The 25,485-nt window shown below is 43.1% G+C and overlaps 1 protein-coding gene across 1 annotated transcript; it reads left to right on the top strand.

Moving 5' to 3' along the window:
• Nucleotides 1-24,127, top strand: LOC308325092 (carboxyl-terminal PDZ ligand of neuronal nitric oxide synthase protein-like; the record flags this gene model as incomplete). Its single annotated transcript, XM_080777500.1, has 10 exons — nt 1-108; nt 442-513; nt 6,339-6,431; nt 6,671-6,729; nt 6,868-6,976; nt 13,098-13,230; nt 14,372-14,499; nt 17,308-17,469; nt 20,063-20,231; nt 23,562-24,127. 10 exons carry the CDS (start codon nt 1-3, stop codon nt 24,125-24,127), a joined length of 1,599 nt encoding a protein of 532 aa, XP_080633626.1.
• Nucleotides 24,128-25,485: the final 1,358 nt, after the last annotated feature.

The raw sequence follows: 25,485 nt of genomic DNA, 5'->3' as shown, positions 1-25,485 counted from the left end.
ATGCCAGGCGTTACAACAAAGTATAATTTAGTGGACGATGTGCACGATTTGAGGCTCCCCATGCACAACGAGGACGTCTTTCAACATGGGGTCTGCTTCGAAGCGAAGGTAAGACATCTTACCTTGTGAGACACAGTTTGGCTGCGTTTCTGGCTCTCCTAATCAGCGCGATGTTGGATAATTAACATGTGTGTGTGTGTGTGTGTGTGTGTCAGTTGCTTTAGGCTACATCAACTATTGATGATGGTGAATGGCACTGTGCATAATGGTCTATATATTATTTTATTTACCGTAATCATAAATAAAACGGCTGGCATTCACTGAGGAATAGCCTATCAATATAGAATTGCATGATTGCATCGTCTGTAAATTGAAACATAATAAATAATGATATTAATATTAAATAGGTACATGTATTTTCCTCTCAAAATGTGTGCATAGTACATCGGCAGTTTGGAGGTGGGTCGCCCAGGCAGCAGGATGGAGATAGTGGCTGCAATGAGGAGAATACGGGTAAGCAGTAGGCCTATATTGATCACTGACTTGATCACTGTTTCTGTGTTGTTGTGAAAGTCTGCTCATGTTCTGCACAGTCTAATCAAACATGCACTCAGCTTCATTGATATGATGTATTTGATGTATTTGGCTGCAGACCACCCATCTGAAAAGATGTTGTGCCAGAACTGAAGAGTTGTGTCCAATAAATTAATTGGACCCCCCCCCCACCCCAAGGATGGAACCCTGGGGGGTCCCCCCAGTCCCCACTTTGAGAACCACTGCTTTGAACTCATAGTCTTAACCACTATAAGCGCAGTGTTGGGGAAGTTACTTTGAAAGCGTAGCTTGTAAAGCTACAAGTAGCTCACCATGGCAGTAGCTTGATCAAGCTACATAGCTACCCCTGGATAAATGTAGCTTGTAAAGCTACAGCTACATGGAAAAAGTAGCTCAGCTACTTTTTATTTTTACTTTTTAAATTGAGAATGTACATGCGGGAGACCCCTCCTCACCTCTGGGAGACCCCTGCTCCCCTCTGGGAGACCCCTCCCACCCTGCTCCCCTCTAGGAGACCCCTCCTCCCCCTGCTCCCCTCTGGGAGACCCCTGCTCCCCTCTGGGAGACCCCTCCCACCCTGCTCCCCTCTGGGAGACCCCTTCTCCCACCCTGCTCCCCTCTGGGAGACCCCTCCTCCCCCTGCTCCCCTCTGGGAGACCCCTCCTCCCCCTGCTCCCCTCTGGGAGACCCCTCCTCCCACCCTGCTCCCCTCTGGGAGACCCCTCCTCCCACCCTGCTCCCCTCTGGGAGACCCCTTCTCCCACCCTGCTCCCCTCTGGGAGACCCCTCCTCACCCTGCTCTCCTCTGGGAGACCCCCCCACCCTGCTCCCCTCTGGGAGACCCCTCCTCCCCTCTGGAAGACCCCTGCTCCCCTCTGGGAGACCCCTCCTCCCCTCTGGGAGACCCAAAATTGTAGCTTGTAACTTGAGTAGCTAAGCTACAAAAAATGACCCAAAAAGTAGCTGAGCTACTTGACGAGGTACACAAATATGAATGTAGCTAAAATACCACAAGCTACAGCAAAATGTAGCTAAGCTACGTAGCTCAGCTACATGTAGCTTAATACTCCCCAACACTGTATAAGCGTTATAGTTAAGTTGACCAGAGTCCCTCAGGGCTTTATGCTAGTGTATTTTAGTGCTAGTGCTTTGTGGGGAAATTGACAAGCTCACAAGACGTAGCAACGTGCCACATTGTAAGCTTGTCGATCAGCTATTTTCTGTGAAGGCTTACTCTGAATACGAATGGTAGTGGGTTTAATTCCTCTCTCTCTCTCTCTCTCTCTCTCTCTCTCTCTCTCTGTCTCTCTCTCTCTCTGTCTCTCTGTCTCTCTCTCTCTCCCCCTCTCCTCTTTGTGTAATGTGTGCCACATCTCGCTTGTGTCCTGCATGGTGCTTAAAGAAGCAATATACACTCAGACCTGCACCCTCCAGACTCTCCCCCTAAATCAGTGACGCCATATAATACTGTTCCCTCAGCAGGTTTTAACTGGCCGCCACACAGTCATTAAAACCACGATAAGATTTACTAGGCATTAGGCCATTCTTTTAGTTTACAGCTCGGTGTGTGATACATTATGCATTCTCACATCAGATGCTATAAAAGTGAGCGCCACCACTATATCCCTCTACCTCCTTTCAGACTGAATACCGCAGGCGACACTGACATGGCCAGCTGGCATTTGAGGACGAGGCTGCAGTGTTGGAGAGTAAAAAGCCCATTTTATACTCACGCCGCGCACCTAAAATAGCAGATATCTAAACTCAGAACGCATTGCAGATGAGCTTGTAGATCTGCTATTTGAGGTGCACGACACGATAACTCAAGCAAGTAATACTTGATAGAGCAAGGACAGGATTCAACCTGGTAGAGTAAGTGATATTCTTATATTCTTAAGAGGTTAAGACAACCCAATTGATCAGCTTCAGTGTTATAGTGTACCAGTTCCAAATGTGTCTGCTCACTTGTTTACCCTGTATCCTGTATGAGTTATCTCGCCTACTGTAAGTGGATACAAGTGGCATCCTGACTTGAAAAAGCAAGCTTGTACATCTGCTATTTTTGAACATTTCTTTAAAATCTTCACATCGCATCGCGGATGCGACTGTTGTCAGCGTAGAGATGGGCTGCAGGTGCGCGTGCAGCCATTTACGTGATCATGAGTGCACCTCCCGTTCTTATGACAGCGACTGGAGGTGTGGTTTTGAGGACAACTGATTTGAATTGCTGTTATTGTTCACACACAACAGAAACCAATGGATTATATATTTCAAGAGTGAGAGATCACCATAAAAATCCTAATCATTCTACCGGTATCTCCACACTGGGAGAAAAACAGCATCTGAAAGTTTGATGGTGTATTTTTACACGTGAGTGCAGTTAGAACTTTTCCATTGCATCTTATGAGAGGCAGGGTTCTTGTGCTGCCGGTATGAACCGGTGAGTGATTTCCAACAAGCACTTCCAAACTCCAATGCTGCTCAATGTTTTGCCACTCAGTCCAGATGAGGGAGGGTGTCCCGGTGGAAAAGGGATTTCCCGCCACTCAGAACAGGGATCTAACTGCTAAATGTCCCCCTGTAGTAACTCTGAGGACCCCCTAGGGGTCCCGTACCCCCTGTTGAAGACCCATGATTTACACTTGTTGTGCACAGCTCAGCATCAGTCACAATCACTGGACCATGATGCTTGGACCATGTTCCCAAGATCAAGAAGTTCAAATTCCATTTTTGTTTTGTCCAATGCATGTCGCTGCAAATGGTTGTTCTTGGTTACTGTGAGGATAGGTGGGCATATATTTTGTGAGGTTAAGGTTAGGCCCGTTAGGGTTAAGTAAGGTTACGTTTTAGGCATCGTTTTTGTGAGGTCAATGTTGGGGTTTGGTTAGGAATCAGATTCATGTAAAATGTTGACATTTTAGTCCACTTGCCAGAATGTGAACCCAGGCATGTTGAGTACACCAAAGTTTTATGTTAGAAATGTTGAGTATGGGTCCCTAGCATGTAGAAACTGCTGGATGCTAACTTGCATATGTTGAGCATAATTGGCATAATATGTGACCATACTATTAACCATACTATTAGTATTAACAACCTATAAGGAAACACCCAAAAAACACTCCTTGGGCTAAAATGGCCATAGCCGTCATCACAACGTGATGACATCAGCACATTTTTGGCTATGGCCGTTTTTAGCCCAATGAGTGTTTTTTTTTGCTAAACTAATGCTTGGAATGGACGGATTTAGCATCATGAAAACCCCCTAGTTTGACACGTCACATGATACATAAAGCATGATGACATTTTTAATCTTTTGCCTTCTATAGGTTGTTAAGGTATAGTCAATTATTATGCCAATTATGAAAAATATGTACGTAAGTTAGCATCTGGCAGTTTCTACATGATGGGGTAGAACCTTTTGGTGTACTCAACATGTCCGGGTTCACAATGGGGCTCTATGGGCTGGCAAGTAAGATAGGTTGAGTAATTTCACGATCCCCCCCCCCCCCCAACATGGGTGAAGTGCTCCTATAATACTGTATGTTCCTTAATGCCCTGCATTGTTTTTACAGTCCATCGACAGTATAGACTATAGATTGTCAATGTGTCAGTCAATCACTCTCGGGTGCAACCGGCACCATATACTGTAAATTAGGCTACCGGGTATGTCAGGTGTGTGTGTGTGTGTGTGTGTGTGTGTGTGTGTGTGTGTGTGTGTGTGTGTGTGTGTGTGTGTGTGTGTACTATGTATTTATGTATGTGTAAAAAAGTAGTGTGCACTCACATGTATCTTATTGTGTACAGTATGTGTACACTGCACATACATGTGTACAGTACGTCTCATGCGGCATCTGTGTGCACAAAGGGGTGAATTGCGCCTTTAGTTCAATCCCAGCATCACTGAGAGAAGTCAGCATTGACTGGAGAGAGATGTGTAAGTGGCAATTGGTTTTCATTGTGTTATGTTCAATCGGTGACAGTTTTATGGAGTGCATAAGTGCAGTTTCCAATTACATTACCAACCCGTTCTCACTCCCAAGGCGTCACATTTTGCAGCTCTGCTAGTAGCCCTAAAATAGTCTACTTGCCAGCCCATAGAGCCCCATTGTGAACCCGGACATGTTGAGTACACCAAAAGGTTCTACCCCATCATGTAGAAACTGCCAGATGCTAACTTACGTACATATTTTTCATAATTGGCATAATAATTGACTATACCTTAACAACCTATAGAAGGCAAAAGATTAAAAATGTCATCATGCTTTATGTATCATGTGACGTGTCAAACTAGGGGGTTTTCATGATGCTAAATCCGTCCATTCCAAGCATTAGTTTAGCAAAAAAAAACACTCATTGGGCTAAAAACGGCCATAGCCAAAAATGTGCTGATATCATCACATTGTGATGACGGCTATGGCCATTTTAGCCCAAGGAGTGTTTTTTGGGTGTTTCCTTATAGGTTGTTAATAGTATGGTTAATAGTATGGTCACATATTATGCCAATTATGCTCAACATATGCAAGTTAGCATCCAGCAGTTTCTACATGCTAGGGACCCATACTCAACATTTCTAACATAAAACTTTGGTGTACTTGCCTGGGTTCACATTCTGGCAAGTGGACTAAAATGTCAACATTTTACATGAATCTGATTCCTAACCAAACCCCAACATTGACCTCACAAAAACGATGCCTAAAACTTAACCTTACTTAACCCTAACGGGCCTAACCTTAACCTCACAAAATATATGCCCACCTATCCTCATGATGTCACTGGTAGGCAGGTTTTTGAACTGTCCACACTGCAGCCATACTCCCTACTCTGACACAAAGGAGTCAGGAGACAGAAATGGTACAATACCATCTTTATAATGAGCATTAGTGTCCAGTATTAACTATTATTTAACTAATAAATTAATAAATAAATAATGTTTATGTTTCCAATTTGAATTGAAATTAAAATGTACAATATATACAATATAGCACCCCCTGGTGGCCCCCACTTTGAAAACCTAAATTTGGCTTAAATTAAATGACTAGTGGTGTAGACCATAATTTCCTTTCTTCCCTTTTCATTTTTTTAAGGCGATGCAGCAGGGAGTTTATTCAAACCTCTGGTGTAGTGAGCCTGACAGTCCATGCCGAGGAGAGAGAGAGATATACAGTATATGACTGAACTAATGCGCTCCATTGCAGCTGTACTTGTACTGTCACTATGTATAAACGTACATGTTTGATATCTACTGCATGTGTTGTCTCTCACTTACACAAGGGACTGCTGCTGTATATCGTTGCTGTCGGGCAAAAACCCCTTATCTTCAATAGGCTGATATATTTGAACCTTTTTAGTTTTTTCATAAATGTATGCCCTACTTGCAGTGTCGAAAAGCGGCACGTTTTGAGCTTGTAGATCTAATTTTGCTATTTATTTACTTGAATAAGTAAAAAAAGTAAAAAAAAAAGGTAAAAGTTTTGGACATAATGAGGTGACATGTACAGAGACAATATGCATATCTAAATGTTGTCTGTAAGACTGTGATAATTTGCCGCATTTGCAGAGAACCATGTCCATTTGATGATATCCACCTTGTTAAAGCACAAAGTCTCAAGTTGGCTTGAATTAATTAAAACTTTAGTTTTTTTTCAACCAAGGTTCATGTTTTAGGTTGTTATTAGAGAAAGTAAAAGATGAGTGTTAATTTTTTTTCATTTGCTGCTTTCTTTCGTTTTAGGGATTTTTGCAGTTTTTCTGAAATTACACCTCTTTCCACCTTCCTTCCGCAGTATGAATTCAAACTGAAGAACATAAAGAAGAAGAAAGTCAACATCGTCGTGTCTACAGACTGTGTCCGAGTGATTTTGCGCAAAAAGAAAAAGGTCAGTCCCCGCCTAATCTGATTTAGTTTCCTTTGCCATGCACTCATCTGTCTGGTGCATTGCTTAATGTATTAAGCCCTGTTCTCAATTTGTCAACGCATCACATCATGACGTATTGTGTGCTTGCATTATATGCTATTCTCTGTTTTTTTGAACAATTTCAAACTAACAAAAATGACTTGGCCCAAAACAGAGACAACATTTTAAAGGAATTTATTTATTTATTAATGTCACCATAGAGAAAAGAATGGTCGTGGGACGACAGCGCTGTGATAGTGACACAGGACCCCATTTACAGGTAGGGGCTTTGGGGCCTCCTGCTAAAGCTCAGATACTGAGGCAAACTCATCTATTTCATAAAGATTTCCCCCTCAGGGGGTTTTAATAAAATTCTAATGAAGCCGTTTCAATCTAACGTGTTATCTTTCTTGCACAGGATATTCTATGTCTCACATGACGCACAAGACTTGAAAATCTTCAGCTACATAGCGAGAGACGGCCAGAGCAACACCTTCCGATGCAATGTGTTCAAGTCTAAGAGGAAGGTATGTTGACATGACAATTTCCTTTGAACTGCACACACACAGACACAAAAAGAAATGCACCCGATTTATTGCTTCAAATGTGCTCAATGCAGGGCCGCTGGGCCCGTGCTTTTTACAGTACATGACTGGGGAAAGGGAGTATTTTCTGGTCAATGAGGGAGGGGAACTGCTTGTCGGGGCGGGCTTTCTGACACCCACTCAGTTATGGTTGCTTAAATGGCTTTTGATATGGAAAGCGACAGGCGTGCCCACGCTGCCTAGTAATCCATTTTCAATGAGAGGCGAGCGGGCAGGTAGCAAGGCGCAGGCAGTACACCCTTGGACTGTACATCCTTATTACTGAACAGACACTCTAGCATTGATGACTGTCAGAATAGAGAGCTATTTAACACTTATTTTAACCAAAAGATATTACTCAACCAATCAGGGCCCGCTTGAAAATCTTGATAAATAATGTCCACGGCTCAACCATCTGACCACTTTACAGAGTCATTCGGCTAGATCTACGCAGAGCGAATGTCTGTCTGTGTATTCACATGAGAAGCACAGTGTGACCACGCTGATCCATGCGAGACCGCATGGGGTTCTGTCGCTCCCCATCTCCAAAGCCCTTTCAAGTACACCCTGGCCTATATAATGACACAGGTGATGGTATATCGAGCTGTCGTCCAACACAAAAGGTCAGTTGTCCTCACAGACAGTGTTCATAATGTGTTTTATGGACTGCTTTAGAAGAATGTATGGGGAAATATCAGGCATGTGTGTGTCGCCCCAATAAATGCAAACCACGCCAATTTGTGGCCGTGACAAAGACAGAGCACCCTCTCCCCTTCACCATGGAGACCAGACAGAGACACGTTGAATACTAATCATTCTGGTGGGAAGAAAAAAACACAAGGGGGTTATCGACTCTGCAATTCATAACATTTTCTTGCTCATAGCGTTTACTGACAACCCCCGTCTGCGCCTGGCCAGCAGGCAGGCACGCAGGCAGGGGGCCTAGGATGTGTGTTTTGATCCTCCCGCTGGCTATAGAGGGCACTAGATTGGCAGGCAAAGCAGGAAAACTATATAGCCTTATTTCATTTTCATGGCACAAAGCATATATTGTAGATTCTCAATTTTCACCTGCAGTCAACTGTAAATTCAATGCCATTTTTAACCCTTCCTTCGGTCATTGAGCGGCGCCTACTGCCTGTTTAAGAATTATGCCCAAAACATACTAAAATACTATATTCCTATTTTGTCTGCCAGGTTGACTTATAGAGCTTCGCAGTCCCGCCCCCTACCAGGGCCCAGGAAATGATTCCCTGTTCATTTTCCTCATAGACATTTCAAAAAGTATTTATTTAAAGACCTTTAAAGCCTCGTACAAAGCCAACTTGAGTTGTGACAAATCATGACAACAAACAAAACATTTCGGGCCGAACAAATAATTAGAAAGAAGAAGAAAACGCTTTTTTTCTTTTTATTCTTCTTCGTAATTCAAGATGGCTTTGTACAATGCTTAAAAGGTCTTTAAATAAAAACCTTTTGAAATGTCCATGGGAAAAATGCATTGGGAATTATTTCCTGGGCCTGGCGTCGTCATGATAGGGGGCGGGACTGCGACGCTCTATTAACCATGCAGTCTGCGGTAACCACTAACCATGCAGAGACACGTGGGGAAATATAACTCTATAAATCCCTGGGTTGGGTCATAGGCTATATGAAGTTAAAATATGAAATAATAAAATAAATATACTTTTGAATCACTTAATACTCTATATACTTTGTTAACCCGGGTCTGTACTTGGTCCCCTCCTTTCCCCCCCTCTACATAAAATACCCAATCTATGCTACGACTCCTTTGCGGTGCATTTGATCTCGTAGATAGGCTATATTCGGTGAACGTTCTGTGTATTATGATACGACCAGAATAGGGTAGGGTTAAATTGTGCTTAAGTGTTCAGAATACATACTCTATACTGTTTCATTTCCGCATTCCCATTAGGATGAGATTCTTTGGCTCCATTGGATCCACTGCATGAGATCCACTGTTATGATAGATAAGATAGACAGACCTCTATGGATCCCTGGGGAAATTCAGTTTCCATAGCAGCACTGCAGTGAGGATAAAACAAAGGGGGTAGAGAAGTACAGAATAATGTGGTATAGGGTAACGCTAGTTAGAACACAGTAGCATAAAAATATGAAAGACAGCATGCAGTGTTGATTTCGTAGACTAAAACTATGACGAAAAATGTCTGTCGACTACCTTTTCTTCCCTGACAATTTTTTTATAAATTTTAAGCTATAGCCTATGATGACTAGACTAAATATATTGACAATTTCCTCAACTAGACTAATATGTCGGAGAAGAGATCTAAAATAGTCGAGAAAAGATCCAGTAGAACTAAAAGACAAGCATTTTATGTTTGATTGCGCTCGCCTTGAAGCACATGCACTGCTATTTTCAGCATGCAGCCAAGTGTAAAATCAGGCATTACTGTACATCGCCATCAAGATTTGTCGACAAAATCAAGTGTAGATTTAGTCTACTTATATCACATATTTAGTTGACTAGAACTAGACCCAAACATTTCAGATGACTAAACTATGACTAAAACTAAAATTATTTTATTCAAAAGACTATGATTAAAAAGAAAAAATAAATGCTGTCAAAATCAACACTGGTATAAAGATAACTTCCTGGCCCTCTATACCAGGGCTTCTCAAACTGGGGGTCGCGACCCTTTGGGGGGGTCCCGAATTTAATTTGGGGGTGTTTCTTTTTCCAAAAAAGAAAAACAATTGCAACTGGAAAATGGAAATTTAGAGTTTACATAGTACACATAGAGCATGCATAAACTTTCCTTGATGATTATATCCGGTTTCAGCATTTATTTATGATGTATTTTCTCTATTATTAAGGTTATTGTAGCGGTCAATTTGTATTGGTGGTGGGGAGGGGATGTGGGGCAGCGGTCGTGAGACATGGACAACGCATTTTCGGGGGTCCCCAGCCAAAAACGCTGAGAACCCCTGCTCTATACGCTTGAGATGGTCAGTTGTCAAGACCCAGCTGGTCAGAAGGCCCAGCTGGTCAGTTGTCAAGGCCCAAGCATATAGTGAAGGGTCTTGAGCTGGTCAGTTGTCATAGTGAAAGGGAACCAAATGAACCTTACGTCTTGGATCAATGAACCTAACATAGTATTTAAGTTTCTATTTAGCGGTATCACAATGACGGTTTTAGAAATATATTTGTATTTGATTATTATTAATATTAATATCTCAGTGTTTTGCCAATTATTTGCCATGGGAATATTGCAAGTGGGCAATATTCCCGATGGCCCACAGCTTGAAAACCAGTTGTTTAAAGGTCTCTAAAAGGTGAAAAAGTGAAGAAAAGTCCTGTTCTGCAGAGGGCCATGCAGGGCTGTCACCATTATGACATTTTAGTCCATGATTAATTGTCATGCAAATAATTGTGATTAATGATTTAGTGGTGGTTTTAGCCGTGGGCATGGGAACATAATTAATACAATTACATTTCTGTTTTCCATTTATGCTTTGTAAACAAAAATCATATCACAAATAAGGTACCAATAATCAACATAAATAATTTTCTATGGCTAAAACTTTATACACTTTTATAGTTTCAAAAATATGAAGGTGCCTGATCGACAAGCTCAGTGTAAGTCATGTAATATGATAGCCACAAAACAGCTGCCAGGATGAGCCTGTGAAGTTCTACGTTCAAGTTCAGTAGGTCAGCTGATTGTGTCCAGAGAGAGAGAGAGGGAGAGAGAGAGAAGAGTGAGAGAGAGAGAGAGAGAGAGAGAGAGAGAGAGATAGAGAGAGAGAGATGAAGGAGGTATATAAAACATTGTGAATAGAATGGAACAGTTCTCGTGTGTGTGTGTGTGTGTGTGTGTGTGTGTGTGTGTGTGTGTGTGTGTGTGTGTGTGTGTGTGTGTGTGTGTGTGTGTGTGTGTGTGTGTGTGTGTGTGTGTGTGTGTGTGTGTGTGTGTGTGTGTGTGTGTGTGTGTGTGTGTGCGTGCGTGCGTGCGTGCGTGCGCGCGCGCGCGCGCGCGTGTGTGTGTGTGTGTGTGTGTTCTCAGAGAAGGAGAAAGTGCAAATGGAACGGAGGAGGTATAGGCTACCTTAACACAGAGATAAGAAAATTGCGGTTTCCCATTTTAATAGCAGAATAGAACATTGTTATCACAGTGTGAGTGATTGTGTGCGTGTGTGCACATGTGCGTGTGTGGTGTGCATACGTGTGTCACGGACGGTAGCTGGCTGGCTGCCTCATTTTTTACCCATTCAGACCTCTGTCTTTAATGATAGTGGCCATGATGATCCAATCTGGTTTGGAGAATCACTGCAGTAGAAGCAGGCCATGTCTGCGTGAGATATTCATTTTCAGATGGGTGCAAATCCCCTCTATCTCTCTCTCTCTCTCTCTCTCTCTCTCTCTCTCTCTCTCTCTCTGCCCTTGGTTTGCACAGTCTCTCTACACTGCCCTAGCCCTATCTAAAATAAAGCATACAGTAAAAGTAAAAATAAATCTTACCAAAAAAGAAAAACAAGCACAAGGCATCAGGGAGATGGAGGCCGTGAAAGGTCTGAAACATGATGGAGTGTTGCAAACATTTTCTACTAACTAAACCAGTCTATTACTGTAAAGGCTTTATAATTATTTTAGTGCGTTGGTCTCTCTCTCTCTCTCTCTCTCTCTCTCTCTCTCTCTCTCTCTCGTAAATAATTCAGCTTCAGCTTTTGAGAATCTGAATTATTTGGTCACAGTCTGAATTAGGATTAAACAACGGATCCTGGTCTCTTGTCTTGACTCGGTCTATGACCCTCTAGGGGCCGTTCTGCTTACACCCAAGTGGACCAAAGTGCTTTCAACCGACCCACATTGCCCTCCTTTGAGCCCTGTGGTCTCTGGCGGGGCTAAAAATGGGAAGAACATTTAAATAAAATTATTATTGGAGGCAGAACGAGGCACTAGAGGAAAGGCTAGTGCTCGCCAATTCAGATATCTTGCACACACACAAGGCAATGTCCATGGCGAGCCAGCGCTATATTGTATTCTTTTTGATCTGACACACAGCTGGCCGATGTTCTCTAGCAAAGTTTGATCACTGATATAAAACAAAATTCAGGAGCAGAGAACAGATTTATGAGTGACTGCAACCCTGTCAGCGGCTAATAGCTTAGTTTTTACAACCGAATCATACTGTTATGTGAAAGATGACCTCTAATGGCGGAGTAGGGGTGGTGCGGTACATGCTGATATCACTGCTGTTGGCAGAAACCTCTTATCTCCATAAGTTTGTCTTATCTCTCCATGTTTTCCCCTAAATGAATGCACTACCTCGCCATATACTACAGTGGCAAAAATAGCTGATCTACAAGCTCAAAATGTGTTGCGATGCGAGCTGGTGAGCTTTTTACAGTATATGGGCTATTTTCTTATTTGAATCCTGGAAATGAACAGTTTTGGAGATATGAGGTTTCCACCCAACAGCAACGATATACAGATGTGCGTCTGGGTCCCCTCGTTAAGGCCATTTTGCACCATCACCATCCCGACTGCCCTGAATGGACCCATTCATCACCATGACAGCCATATCTAATGCGGAGTGGACGCACACGGACGAGAATGCTGAAATACTGTGTGTGCTGGACGAAATCCATTGATGGACGAAGTACTCGGATTGCTTAAGTAAAAGTAGCAATAGCACAGTGTTTGTTAATATAAAAGTACTTTAAAGGACAACTTCACGCATTTTCAACCTGCAGTATCTTCATAATGATATGACTAGTCCTCCACCTATCTATCTTTCCATCTCCCTCCCCGCCTGCTCCCCCCCCCTTCTCATCACTCGGGCTCCCATCGTATTCCTGTCACCATGCCTCATACGCAAACAATCAAACGCTCGTCCAACTGTCCATCCATCCAATCATCCGTGTTTCCATTTGTCTTCCACTCCGTTCATCATCCATCCGCCTGTTCCTGGCTCATCTTCGCCTCGTCTCGTGCTGTTCTCATGGTACTTACCCCACCCCCCCCCCCCTTCTCCTCCTCCTCGCATACCTTTCCTCCTCCCTCTCACCCTTCCTCCCTCAGTCTCAGGCCATGCGGATCGTGCGGACGGTGGGCCAGGCCTTTGATGTGTGCCACCAGCTGACAATGCAGGGCACAGAGGAGCAGGAGGGAGGAGGAGGAGAGGGGAGCGCAGAGGGCGAAGACGCAGCGCCAGGTGACCACCCCCCCCCCCCCCCCCAATGCTGCAGTACCTGCCACCAGAAACATTATGGACTAGAATCCTTAATCACTTCTTAAACCCTCTAGTCTTAGAGAAATTAACTGGAGTTAACTGTACTCGGGCCAGCGGTTTGAGCTCGTAAATCCACTATATTTCTGCAGCAATGTTCGCCCCAAAATATGGATGCTGTAGTTAAAGCTTGGTTAACCAGCAAATATATAATGTATTTTGTAGACTATTGGACCCCTTCTTTTTTTTAAAACATCTGTTCATTGTGATTTTTGGCAAACAAGCATTTCAATAATGTTTAACCAGTAAATAGAAAAAACATGCAAACAAACAAAACAAGAGACTTACAATAAAAAGAGACAAAACATAATCATCAAAGAAAAAGACAAAAACAATAAAATAATAACTGACATGGCTACACCGCACTCCGAGGACAGAAACAACATCACAATGTGTAACTATACATGTGTACCCACATAGACAATATAAACATACATACAGTATACACATATCAAACATTCATAGATACATTAATTAGATGACATTACGGGGCAGAACAATATTGAATTCAATCACTTCAGTCCAACATAACAAGCATCTCAATAATGGGTGACCAGATTTTTTAAAATAAGGGTTCCATTTTTGACAGGGTAAATCTAATCTTCTCCAAATGCAGCACTCCTCCCAGCTCCTTTAGCCACATGTCAACTGTCGGAGGTTTATCCGGCTTCCAGGCCTGTAGTATTAACTTCCTAGCTAGCAGTGTAGCGAGCGAAATGGCCCGTGCCTCATATTTGTTTTGAACCTGATCTGGTTCCTATTGGACCCCTTCTACTTTCCCCTCTACACTAAATATCTTTGCATGAAATAACTAGACACACACACATGTAGATCTGCTCTTTTCGTAGAATGTTCACTCCAGAATTGAGACGCGAGAGATTAAAGGTGATGAAAGACAAAAAATATAGCCTACCCTATGTAGTGTGTAACAATAAGAATATCTCTCTCTCTTTCTCTCTCTCTCTCTCTCTCTCTCTATCGCCATCTTTCCCTCTCTCTGTTGCTCTTTTCCCTCGCTCAATGTCGCTCTCCCTCTCCATGTCTCCCCCTTCTCTCTCTCTCCCAGCTAAGAAGCGATTTGCGCTGTCAGAGGAGACCGACCTTGAGGCAACCACAGAGGAGAGCATCGACTGCCTCTCCTCATCAGACCCCGAGAGGAGCAAAAGGGATGAAGCCCTCGTTAAAGACGCAAAGGTCATGTCTCACCATCTGCTATCATTGAATAATCTTCCCACCGTGTTTGTGCTTCACTCGGCTGGCTTATTCTCAGAACTTCAACCTAAAACCGTGTTGTTCTCAAATAAATGTATGTGGTCGTGCATCTGAAGATATTTTGTGCCAGGGCTCTATAGCCTATTAGTGTATTTTCTGTTTTTACCGTACATTCAATATCTTAGATGAAAATAGCTGATCGACAAGCTTTACAAGGCGTTGCAGCGTGACGCATTAGTAAGCTTGTCAATCTGCTAAAGAATTCCCAGAATACAGATGTAGGTTCAAGACCCCTAATTTTAAAATAGCAAAAATAGCAGATCGACAAGTGAGTAGTACGCTGTAGTATGTACAATTAGGGCATTCATTTAAAACAAAAATCACAGTTTTGTTTATTCAAGATTCAGCGTATACAGTAAATAAAATAATGACAGTATATGTGACACACCCATACGGAACATATCAAAGAAATAGCATGTACATATATAAATGTTGCGAGCACCATACACAAAATATTGTGGTAGCATTTTTTTTTTTTGTCCTATGCTAACATGGAAGCGACACTGATACAAACCACATAACCTGAATCAAGTTTTGAAACGAAAACGTACGACGAGACAAGGCAAGACAAGACAAGACAAGACACAACATAGGGTATTCATTTATGAAAAAATAAACACAAAAAGTTAAAATATGGAGATAAGAGGTTTCTGCCCGACAGCAACCATTTTCCTGCTGACTTCCCACTGCTTCTGCTGCTGTGCCGACTAAATGACGGAGTCTAACTGGAAATCGAAGGAATGTAATAATTTGTGCCACACACAGACGCCATATGAATAATGAATTGAATCCATGAAGTGAGTCCCACAGCATTTGAACAGCTACGTCTCAGCAAGGCATCCATTCCTTTTAACGGGGCCATATTTGCATTATTTAAGTATCAAGAAATGTAAATAATCATACTAAAGTAATTAAACAACTCCAGAGGCTTGAGACACAGGGAGATGAAAGGCTGCCCTCATGAAGAGCTGCAGGACGATCAATAGATGCTACTGAAGCCTGCAAACAAAGCTTGTTTGACCACTTGAACCACCACCATTTTACATTTCATCGCACAATGCCATTGAGTGGCAGAAAAGGACGCTTTGCAACGTGACACACTGGCACAAAATCTGACCGTAAATTATGAATTGAGTGGACAAAACTATACCTATATTAAATTGATTATAGGATCAATATTGTTTATAGGATCAATATAAGTACATTTATATATGATAACCCTTCCACAGGAGTAGCTTTTTCTTTTTATATCTGGTCTGAAATGCAACCGGAAATTAATTATTTTGGCTGAAACCGCAGCGACGACGGCGGCTCTTCACTCAGTAGAACCAGTAGAAAGCCTAGAAACATACCCTACTTTATCATTAATTTTAAAATTAATGGGAACATAATTTATTAAACTAATATAACGATGATTTAAAAAAGACTTTGAACTAGCGATTGAAAATACAAAGTGTTTATGCCAATGCTTATTAAGGTAATGAAATAAAGTGTAAAGTTTGGCCCAAAACCCATCCGCTTGAATAGAGCGTTATTGGTTCTGACACCTGCAGGGGGGAAACAGTGAGACTACAGGCCATTCATATGAACTGTCTCTTCCTAATACGGCATCAATTCACATTAGCCCCGGAGACCGCAGGTGTTTTTTCACAAGCCAGATAGGCCCTTGTGTGAGACCAAGCACAACATCTGTTGTATATAGCTAACACCAATATTGCAACGAGCAATAAAACCAAACCAATAAATGTCCCATCTCTCATAGGACAGATAAGCCTTATTCCTTATTACTACCCACAACAACACTCCAAGTTAATTGTATCTGCTATAATCACTGAACAGCTGAGCCACCTGACATCAATCCATACCTCTATGGGCTCTAGCTGCATTGATTGAGTTTCCACTGAAATCTGCACGCCTACAGCCCCTAACTATATCCTGTCACTGATGTCTGATTGAATGATAATGATGCTGTTGGCCTGGATTCAGTTGTGGAAAGTATAATTAATTATATTTACTCTGTGCTGCTGTGTTTCCTTTTTTCCCCCCAAGACTTTAAACTTGTACCCCACTACGACTCTGAGGCAAACATTGTACTTTTTTCTCCTCTACAATCATTTGAAAGGTTTAGTTACTTTGTAGTCACCATTCAAAAAAGATCACAACAAAATGTAGATCTTCAATTTCTCCTGAGAGATTTGGACTAAGCTTGGAAATAATGAGTACATTTTCTTTTGGTCAGGGCAGAAAAGTGAAGACGCAAATTGTGATTGGCCGGAATGAGATGATGTATGATGATAAGAGCACCCCCCACTTCACACCTGTGTGTGTGTGTGTGTGTGTGTGTGTGTGTGTGTGTGTGTGTGTGTGTGTGTGTGTGTGTGTGTGTGTGTGTGTGTGTGTGTGTGTGTGTGTGCGCAGTGAGAGCACCAAAACCATCTCTTTAAGTGTCACTTTTGCATTAACATTGTTGTTATTCGGTGGAAACCTCATCATGTTAAAAATTGTTAGCTTTCAGGATTCTAATTTAAATGCGACACATTTTGAGCTTGTAGATCTGCTACTTTTGTCTGACACACTAGTATGATCAAGTATAGCTATTCATTTACAAAAAACAAACAAATACAAAAATAAAAAATATGGAGATAGGAGCTTTCTGCCCCACAGCGATGATATTTAATATATTATACACAATCTCTTAGTTTATTCCTTGTTTTGTACATCACTCCCCAGACGCCCTATGAGCGGTCCCTGCTGCTCAGCTCCCCCATCCTGGGTGCCTCGGTGTTGGGTCGGCCGGCTAGAGACGCGCCCTGCTCTTCAGAGCACCAGGTTCATCTGCTCCAGAAGCAACTGGAGCAACAGGAGCAGCAGGCCCAGGCAGCCTCAGCACAGGTACTGCATGGACATTGGTCACTCAACACTCAACTATGGAAAATGTTGACATTGAGCAGAAACCTTGTAGCCAAAACCCTTACTATTGGGGGGGGGAAAAGGACCTATTATGTTACAGTGGATTCAATGTAGCTATTATTTAGTGGCACATAGGCCTATCACAATTATTACATAATCACCTAATCGTAATTGTTTTTGCATAATCGTCAATCGTTTCCATGTTAAAAATGCCCATACATTTTTCAAAAATAGCAGAAATAGCAGATCTACAAGCTCGTAAGCTTGAAGATCAACTATTTCGCTATTTTGTAAAAAATATATTAATTGTGTCAGTGATTTCTTTGTGTATATAAGAAATAAATATATAAACAGAAATTCAAATTGTAACTTTCTATTGTTCAATGCAAAAAACACAATTGAATTGTTACTCGCCTTTATTTGTGGGACAATTAATCGTCAACTTAAATTTGTAATTTGTAGTCCTAGTGACACAAAATGTATAGAAGCAGAAGTACTGCGTGGGAATTCAAGAAAATAAATGTGAAATAAAAACTTGTGATTAAAGTATAAATCGACTTAGTACACCAAAATGTATTTTGAAACCAGCGCTGAAGAAACCCCCATAGGACATGATTTTCATGCTTGTTGCCACTAATGAAGAATGGAACTATTTCTGGGTCTCCTTTAAGTCAGCTGCTGTATACAAGAACACTGAGGCTTACTTCATCATGCCTTTTTCACTTCATCAAATATATCTGCCGTGACTGAAGGCCCTTGTTAATAATGCGCTGCTTTCTTTGAGTTTTGGAACAATGATTCTCAATCTTTGAATGTCCTACTTCGTCATACTACAATGTCATTAGCAAAAAATAGCCGATCTACAAGCTCAAAATGGTTTGCTATTTAGCAGTCACTTACTTTGGAAATATGCTAGGTTTCCGTGCACCTAGCAGCAAATACTGTATATGCATTAGGCCACAGACATTTGATATACAAGTTTTCATCTCTGGCACCCCAATCTGTAAAATTACTGTACAATCCTCAGTGTTTATTTAACTCTGAGAGTGCAAAAAAGTACACTCTCAGCGTTATAGAACCGTAATGGTCCTTTTGGACCCCTGGTGGTCCCTGGATCCGACGTTGAGAATCAGCTTTAGAAATGACTGAGGCCTCCCGCAAATCTTACTGATATCAGTAGGCATTTCGCATAGAGCCGACTTGGTCTGTGCCTGTGTAACAGCCGAGATTCAAACACCGGTCTCTTGCGCGGTAAGGGACACTGTAGCCAAACATCTTAACTACTAGCCTAAAGTAAAGGGGAATTCCCCTTTGTCCACTGACAATGTCTTTTGAGCTGAGGAGCGCTGTAGCGCAGTGCTAATATTAACACCCACACCGTTCAAACCGATCAACCATTGCTGTGCTCAAATGTTTTTATCCACGTTATTAGCACAGATAGCTTAGCTGCGTCTTTACCATAGAAATGCATGGCAAACTGCCAGTGGTGGAAAAAGTACTCACATTCTTTACTTTAAGTAAAAGTATCAATAGTGCAATGTAGAAAAAGTTAAAGTCTCTGGACCTGATCACCCCTATATCTCCATATATGGAGCTGGCCTGTTCTGACATCACAACACTTCATATTTGGGCATGCCTGCCTGACACAGAACTCCATATATATAGGAATAAAGGGACACAGAGAGACAGATACATAAATCTCCATAACGGGCATAAAAGGGACACAGAAAGATGGGTGGAACAGGTACTCTGACACAGGTACAACGGGTGGGGCATGGATCTACGGGTGGATGAAGTGGCTAATGAACGTTTCGTAATAATCTTAATAATCAAAATCTACAAAGTAACTAGTAACTAAACTTTGAAGTAGAAGTATTGAAAATTGGAAATAGTCAGGTAAAGTAAAAATACCTCAAAATGTTACTTAAGTAGCCTACAGTACTTGAGTAAATGTATACCACTGCAGACTGCTGCTGCCAGCTCAAAAGGTATTCTCAGGGGACACACAGCGTGGATTTTGGTCTTCAGGTAAAAGCTCTGTAACCTGGTACTGTATCCCGGGTAGGAGACAGTCAAGACTCAAGACACACGTAAATGTGAATTTTTCACGTGCCTGGGATGGTTTACCAGGCTCAGCAGGCTGGAGGCTCTGAGGCACTCTGCTACACATGCCATTGCTGCAGAGCTTATGGAGAAAGACAATGGCTAATGTCAGGGGTGTCATGGTAGGATTCTAAAGGGATTTCACGGAGCTAATGAGCTCCGCGTTCCAACTTTCACTTTCTGTTCCATATTTAGCAGATCCTCCTCTGGCAAGATAATGGCTGTAACGATTCTGTCCTTATCGAATGTGGGAGAAGAGGAGAGAGCTTTAATCATATCTAAATGTCACCATCATTGCCGTGTGTGTGTGTGTGTGTGTGTGTGTGTGTGTGTGTGTGTGTGTGTGTGTGTGTGTGTGTGTGTGTGTGTGTGTGTGTGTGTGTGTGTGTGTGTGTGTGTGTGTGTGTGTGTGTGTGTGTGTGTGTGTGTGGGTGCGTGCGTGCGTGCGCGTGTGTTGTTCCTGCCTCTGCAGGTGCATGTGCTTCAGGAGCAGCTGTCGGTGGAGGTGTGTGCGCGGACGGACGCTCAATCGCGGGTGCAGAGGCTGCTGCAGCAGAACACAGACCTGCTGCAGCACATCTCCCTGCTGGTCAAACAGATTCAAGAGCTGGAGCTCAAAGCCACCGGCCCGCTGAAGTCCAGTGAGTTATTCTTTTACGCTATAGGGTTGGGCAATGCAACTTCAAATCATTATCACCATTATCGTTTTGTACTGTAGTATGGTAATTGTAGTATGGTACAGGGTTTAGTCACTAAACGAAAATGATCACGATTAGTCTCATAATACACATAAACACATACACATAAAGTTTAGTGTATTATGAGACTAATCGTGAGACTAATCGTGATCAATTTTGTGTTAAAGAAAATGACATGCCCAAAATAGGGAACCCAGGTTGAAAGTAAATCATCCCGTTTAGACCTGCAGATTTTCATCCTCTTGCGTCGCTGTGTTTTAATTTCAAAATTTATATCCCACAATTTTGTAACCCTTTTTTCACCCGGTGCCAATTGCCTAAGATGTCATCTTGGGTACTGGCCTGGGCCATGGCTCAATGGTCCAGGCACCTTGGCTGGTAATCCAGTCTGGCAGTGTGCCGTGGGTTCTCTCCCCATTTCCTGTCAGCCTACTGTCTGTCCCTCCATAAAAAATATAAAATAAAGGCGAAAGCCACAAAAAAAACACCTTCTCTATTTACCATCCTATAATCATACCTTCCTCTGTTTTATTTTATATTATTTTTTAACCCCTTTTTATTCCCAAATGTAGTCATTATTCCAAGTAATTCTTTCCCACACACTCCCCGCCGGGATTCCCTGCCTTGAACACGAGAAAATTGTGTTCGTATAGACAAATCCACAGAGGGATGCGCTGGGCGCAGCCATAGCTGAGGTGTCACATGAACATAACTTGACACCTACATAACTTGACACCTATAAGCATTGATTGCCTACACCTGGCCTACAGGGCACCGCTCCATCGATTTGTCTATTGACCTTCCTGTGTATTTTAATCCCCTCCCCTTTCTTGTAGCCTGAGTTCCTTCCAGCCTGATTCGCTGTGTTCCGTGGATTTGTTTTGTCACTCGCTACTCAGTCTGGAAAGGGTCCTATCTCCAAGGTAGGAAAGGGTCCTATCTCCCCCCAGTATTAGGATGAATTAGGATGTTGATATTCATTCATCAGCCAACACTCTCCACTCACAGGTAGTACCCCCCAGTGAGGACGTATAGGGCCTTAGTCCTACTCCTCCAACGAGCCAACACTCCCCACTGACAGGTAGTTACCCCCCCTTTTGATTTCATCAAAAGGGCATGTAAGTTCAAACCCACAATTCAACATTTTGGTTTTAAGATGTTGATATTCATATTGTATTCACCCGTAGGACCCCAAATCACACCTTAGAAGTACGTCTATTTCAAACAAAGTGTTTTTTGACTGGGGGGGTCATATTTTGACAGCAGGAATTGCCTGTCATAATTTTGACCCCCCAGTATTAGGATGAATTAGGACCCCAAATCACATCTTAGAAAGCATGACACTCCCCACTGACAGGTAGTTACCCCCCCTTACATCAAAAGGGCATGTGAGCTCAAACCCACAATTCAACATTTTGGTTTTAAGATGTTGATATTCATATTGTATTCATCCTTAAGACCCCAAATATAGGGCATTAGTCCTACTCCTCCTCCCAACACTCCCCACTGACAGGTAGTCTTATCATTCACTAAACTCACCCCACACAGCCGTCAGTTTTTTTGTACTACTGACTAGTAGACTACTGACAGTGGACTACTGAATCAAAGTAATGTTTACTTTTTACCGTAGGTTTAGTCTCGAATTCAGCAGTGAGAAGCATGGATAGAGTGGCGCTGGCCGATGACGTATCAGCGACAACGTGGCTACGTAACAGTTGACGTTATGAAATGCAAGTCTGCTGCCTGCTGGCCAGACTGAGTAGCGAGTGACAAAACAAATCCACGGAACGGAATCAGGCTGGAACCCAGGCTACCTTCCTTTTGCATCTCTCCCATTTATTTTTCAACCCTCTCGCCATGGCCCTCTTTTCATGTCATGGTCACCCTCTCAGAGGACTGTGCTCTCTTTGGAGCATGGTGGCTAGTGTTCTGTCACCAGGTCATGAATTATCAAAGTGTGACACCAGCGCATCATTAGATATGTCAGCGCTGCCTCGCTCTAACCTCATGTTGTATGCTTGCACCTCTCTCCCCCTGAACTCCCCTCTTAAACACTGTGTTTCTCATCAGAAAACGTACATTGGATACTGAGGGCTGTATTTAGCGTGTCTTAAGTACCAGGTCTTATTCCCTAACTTGAGTAAACTTAAGACCTGGAGGTGTGATCAATGCCATTTGGCTATTCTGAGTGGCCAAAGAGCATTGATCACGCAAAATACAGCCCTTAGTGACCACTTTCATGCAGGTAATTGCGTATTACTTCAGCCAAAATTTTTGTACGTGTTACAAGATACATGCCTTATAGACCTTCTCAATGTGTGGTCCAGGAACATAGACCAGTATTATTTTGAATACAAGCTTTGAGACTGTGTGTGCGATTTGGTTCATTCAATGCCCTGTGTTTGAGGCTCTCAAGGCGTGCCTGAGCAGCACAAGCACTCCCTCCTCTCAGATAATCACAGTGATTGGGGTGAGGTTTTGAAGACAACTGGTTTGGGAATTGCTTACAAATAAAACAGTCTACTGTCCTGTATATTTAAAGAAGATAAGGTCACAGTACACATTCTAAGCCTTCTTCCTCTGCAATGGGAGGATTTGATTTCAATATACTGTTTGTATTTGTCTTCCATTGGAAAAAAATTATAATAATAACTACTTCATAAGATGTGTCTTCACCTCATTGTATTTTGAAACTAGTGTGGAAGAACCCCCATTAGGACATGATTTTCATGCTTGTTAACGCTGATTTCTCGTTCTCCGTTAAGTCAGCTGCTGAAAAGAACGCTGTGGCTTTGTTCGTCATGCACTTATCACATCCATCATATATATCTGCCGTGACAGGCCCTTGTTAATGATCCACTGCTTGACTCAAACTATGTAGAAAACTCATTTGGGCCGCTTGTATCCACTATCTTATTCTTTCGGTCATGACCCATACTTTATCACTATACTGTAGGACAGTAGGAATCAAGACAGTTATATTGAGAGCTTTGCCTTATGGCTCATCTCTCTTTTTGTGCAGTACAGTGACTTCAATACCGCTCCTGTATTATTAGTACTGTAGATCGTCACTGTCGGGTCAGGATTCAAATTAAAAAAATCCAATCCAATCCAACTTTATTTATTTTTTAACGTGTAAAAGTGCAGATTCAGTGCTGTGAAAAGTTTCTGTCCTCTTCCTCTCCTCTTGTCCTCCATTCTTCTGATGCATGTGATCTTTCAGGGCCATGCTCTCGTTCTCCTCCTCACTCTCTCTCTCTTCCTGTGTTTCAGTGGGATCCATGGACAGCCTCCTGGAGATCACCTTCCGAGCCAAGCCCCCGCACGTGCTCTGTGACACGCCCATCGCTTCCGCCCGCCCCTCTTCCATCTCCAGCCAGCGGTCGGCGCTCCAACCCCGGGCGACGACCACCAACGGCCCCTGGGCCTCCGCCGCCGTCTCCGGGCCCCGCTCTCCTGGCGCCATGGTGGATGCCAGCTCGCTGGGGATCAGCGGCAGTGCGGTGCGACTTGAGTGTTTCCGCTTCACCTCCTCCCGCCTGCTGGAGACCCAGGATCGCAGCGTCGGCGACCTGGGGGAGACCCCCGGTGACGGAGGAGGCCCCCGGGGTGAGAGCTCACCGCTGGGGGAGCAGGTCCTGGGCGCACTGGAGCTGCTGCACTTCAGGGAGTCGGGCATCGGCTCGGAATACGAATCCAACACGGACGAGAGCGACGACCGGGACAGCTGGGGCCGGGGCGAGGGGCCGGGGGGCCTGGAGGGTGCCGCTGCTCGCCTCTTTAACGTGCTGAACGCTGACAGCCCCTCGGACAGCCTAGGGGAAGAGATGGCCGTGTAGCGGCGCCGACCGCTGCCACGCAGTGCCCACATGTAACCATCTGAGCCCCTAGCATCCCTATTCCAGGCAGGGGAAACGTTGGCAAAAATAGCCGATCTAGAAACTCACATTGCGTTGCATTGCAAATCACTGTGAGGTAGTAGATCTCCTATTTTGGTTTTGGTGTAGAGTGGGTGAAAAAGAGCGGACCAAGTAGAGAGTGTTTAAGTGGTTAAACCGAACAGCCTGCGAGATAGAACACTGTGTTATTTCACGCTCTGCTATAAGCAGCTCACATGTCCATATACTGTAAGTATGTCCTACGATAGTTTTGTCAATTTGCTTTTTTTCTCGTGGAATTTTGGTGCCATGCTCAACTGTTATGTTGGGCTTGTTTACACTGTGTCTGTGTTGTTGGAATAGTGTGACACACACACACACACACACACACACACACATAATGGCACAGACAGAGTCACCTGTGTGTTTTGTATGTGTAGCTTAATCAATAGAGCACTCACCTTTGGACCGCAAGGTTCGGCGTTCAATTCCGAGCATCGTTGACTCAGCGCATGAGTAGCACGGTGGTAAGTAAGTCATGCAGTATACGTACTTGGGGCTGACTCCACCTTGCAAAGGGGAGAGACACCCATCTTCTGAGCCGATACTTACAATAAGTCTCTCCTACTTACATCCTTGTATTACTAATAATTGTTTTTACAATTTCTAACTCAAATGGAGTCCACAGCACATCAACGACTAGGGCAGTGGTGAACTATATTGTTAGAATCACTTCTTCAAATCCATTCTTAAAAATAAAACATTAAACATGCTTACAGATGGTTATGGTTCATCGGTGTGGATGCTCACATTGTTATCGTGATAGTTATCTTTATAGTAATATCTCAAGGCAGATTCAGAGCTCCACAGCTGAATCTGTCCACAACTCCGTTTACAACACTTAGATTTGTTGTTAGTAGGAACCTACAGTAATCAACCTCCTCCCCCGGAAGAGGAGGGCTGAGGGCGGACCAAACGGGCCAACATCCTGTCATCCACATTCTATTGGGTGGTGGCCCCCAGAGGCAAATTCCAAGGCGGAAACAAAAACAGCAGTTTTTCCCTTTTTTGCCGATTGGTTCCCAATCCCATATTGTCTTTATAGTTACAGGTTATGGTCCTTGGTGTGGATGGTCCTCAAGTCTTTATGGTATCCTAACTAGGGATGGAGCTCGATAACCGATATTTCTTTTCGATAACAAGCTTATTGAGTACCCGTTATCAATAAGCTTTGGCCTTATCAAGCCTGTTATTGAGCACAGCGGCCCATGACGTCATATTTAAACAATCAAGATAAGAGGCGATCAAGAAATAAATGT

Source organism: Protomyctophum bolini (genome assembly GCF_963924005.1).
Source record: "Protomyctophum bolini genome assembly, chromosome: 12".
NCBI classification, from domain to species: domain Eukaryota; kingdom Metazoa; phylum Chordata; class Actinopteri; order Myctophiformes; family Myctophidae; genus Protomyctophum; species Protomyctophum bolini.
Note: the sequence above shows the minus strand (reverse complement) of the source record. Positions and strands in the feature narration are given on the sequence as shown.